This window comes from Nannospalax galili, unplaced genomic scaffold (assembly GCF_000622305.1).
Source record: "Nannospalax galili isolate Female #2095 unplaced genomic scaffold, S.galili_v1.0 scaffold765, whole genome shotgun sequence".
NCBI classification, from domain to species: domain Eukaryota; kingdom Metazoa; phylum Chordata; class Mammalia; order Rodentia; family Spalacidae; genus Nannospalax; species Nannospalax galili.
This window is the reverse complement of record NW_008352647.1, coordinates 400067-401829: the sequence shown is the minus strand read 5'-3', so window position 1 is coordinate 401829 and position 1763 is coordinate 400067. Positions and strand designations below refer to the sequence as shown.

At 51.9% G+C, this 1763-nt stretch overlaps 1 protein-coding gene across 2 annotated transcripts in view; it reads right to left on the bottom strand.

The window, feature by feature from the left end:
• Positions 1-41: 41 nt before the first annotated feature.
• The window catches only part of Ppp1r16b (protein phosphatase 1 regulatory subunit 16B), a 120384-nt gene continuing 118662 nt past the window's right edge, over positions 42-1763 (bottom strand). The window contains exon 11 of one of the 2 annotated variants that reach the window (XM_008849580.2): positions 42-898. In XM_008849580.2, the coding sequence (XP_008847802.1) occupies positions 389-898 (510 nt within the window). In that variant the 3' untranslated portion in view covers positions 42-388. The remainder of the gene's footprint in view (positions 899-1763) is intronic. The other variant, XM_017802329.2, reaches the window with a different exon arrangement.

Sequence of the window (1763 nt, the reverse complement as noted above, 5' to 3'; positions counted from 1 at the left end):
TTAAAAAAATATTTTGTATTTATTTACTTATTTATTCTCTCTCTCTCTCTCTCTCTCTCTCTCTCTCTCTCTCTCTCTCTCTCCCCTTGCCTGAGAAGCCTTTACCAAGTACAGAAGTGGGATCCTAAGCCTACCCACCCGGCATCAGACTGGAGAGTGGGTCAGGGGCCACTATGCTTCGGGCGGCAGATGTTACAGCGGAAGCAGCACAGAGGGGAATGGGGACGTTGTGGACAGCTGGACATGGGGTGAGGTCAGCATTCCTCTGGAAAGCAGAGCCCACCTCTCCCTGGCTGCCCTCTGACACCTCCTCAGCCAGGGCTGTTGGGCTAGCCTGGATTCCAAGGACCCCCCTCCCCGAGGCAGCTCTCTCCTCCAGTCACTGAGACTAGGAGATCCGACAGCAGCCATGGACTTTCTCCTCCATCTCTTCCATGGGAGCCTTGAATTTCAAGAGCGGGGGATCTCCGCTGGTGACTGTGTAATATACTGAGGTCCCATTGCTGCTGTAGGGTGAAGTTCTGCCTCCAATCAAGGGGGCCTTGCCTTCATTGCTACTCTCCCCTGACCTGGCCATGCTACTGCCTAGGTGGGTGCTCAGGAACGGGTGACTGAGTAGCTTGGCCGCAGCCCGCTGCCTCTTCAGCTCCAGGAGCGTCTGGGGGCTCTGTTCCTTGAAGCCACTCCAGGGAGGGGGGACATCAGCCACACCAGGGTTGCTGTAGGCCATGCTGTAGTCAGGCACCTCATGCATCTTCCAGACGTCCCCATTGGACAGTGCGTACTGGTAGGCACTGACGGGAGCCCGGAGGCCATTCTCCACAGGCCCATCCAGTTCTCCCCGTGAGATCTTGGTTGAGAATTCTGAGAGCAGCACGGGCTTCTCCAGCCTGGGGTTCTGTGGAGGAGAAGGACAGCATGAGCATCACCTCCATCTGGAGGGTCTGCACCCCCAATTCATCTGCGCTTCTGCTGAGGCTCCCGAGTGCTGGGACCCCATCCTCCACTTCTCTACTTCCATGTTGTTGGGACATCTCATGTCTGTGTGCTCTGGTAAGGCTGGCCAATGCCCACCCCTGCTCCAGGGCAGGAGTGTGCCCCCAGGTTGACTGCTGAGCAAATTTTATTGCCATTGTCCATGAAGGATTTCTTAATAAAATGGATTTGGTGAAGCTCCACTCTGGGACTTCCCTGGAAGAAGTCTCTGTGAGAACTACTACTAAGGATGTTGTAAGTGGTGAGCCAAGCAAATGCTGGGTAAAACGTGCTTTCTCTGCTTGTGAGAGAAGCTGACCTCAAGGAAGAAGACTGGACACAGGGAGAGACTGACCTCATGGTATATTCTGATTTATTTTTATTTATTTATTTTATATGTATGAGTTTTGTCTGCATGTATGTAAGTGCACCACATGAATGCAATGTGCACAGAGGCCAGAAGATGGTGTCAGATCCCTTGGAACTGGAGCTATAGACAGTTGTTAGCAGCCATATGGGTGCTGAGAATTGAACCCAGATCCCCTGCAAGAGCAGTCAGTGCTCTTAACCACTGAACCATCTCTCCAGCCCCTTATGTTGTATTCTGGACCTCTAGTTCCTGCTGGGCCCAGACCTTTTCAGTTAGATGAGCCAATAACTTCTTTTTTGTGTGTGCAAATCAATTTTATTTGGGTTTTTTTTGGGGGGGGGATGACTTTTAATCCTTCCTGCCTCTCTATTCCCAGCATATCTCCATTTCACACAACATTCTCACCAGAGATTAGGGG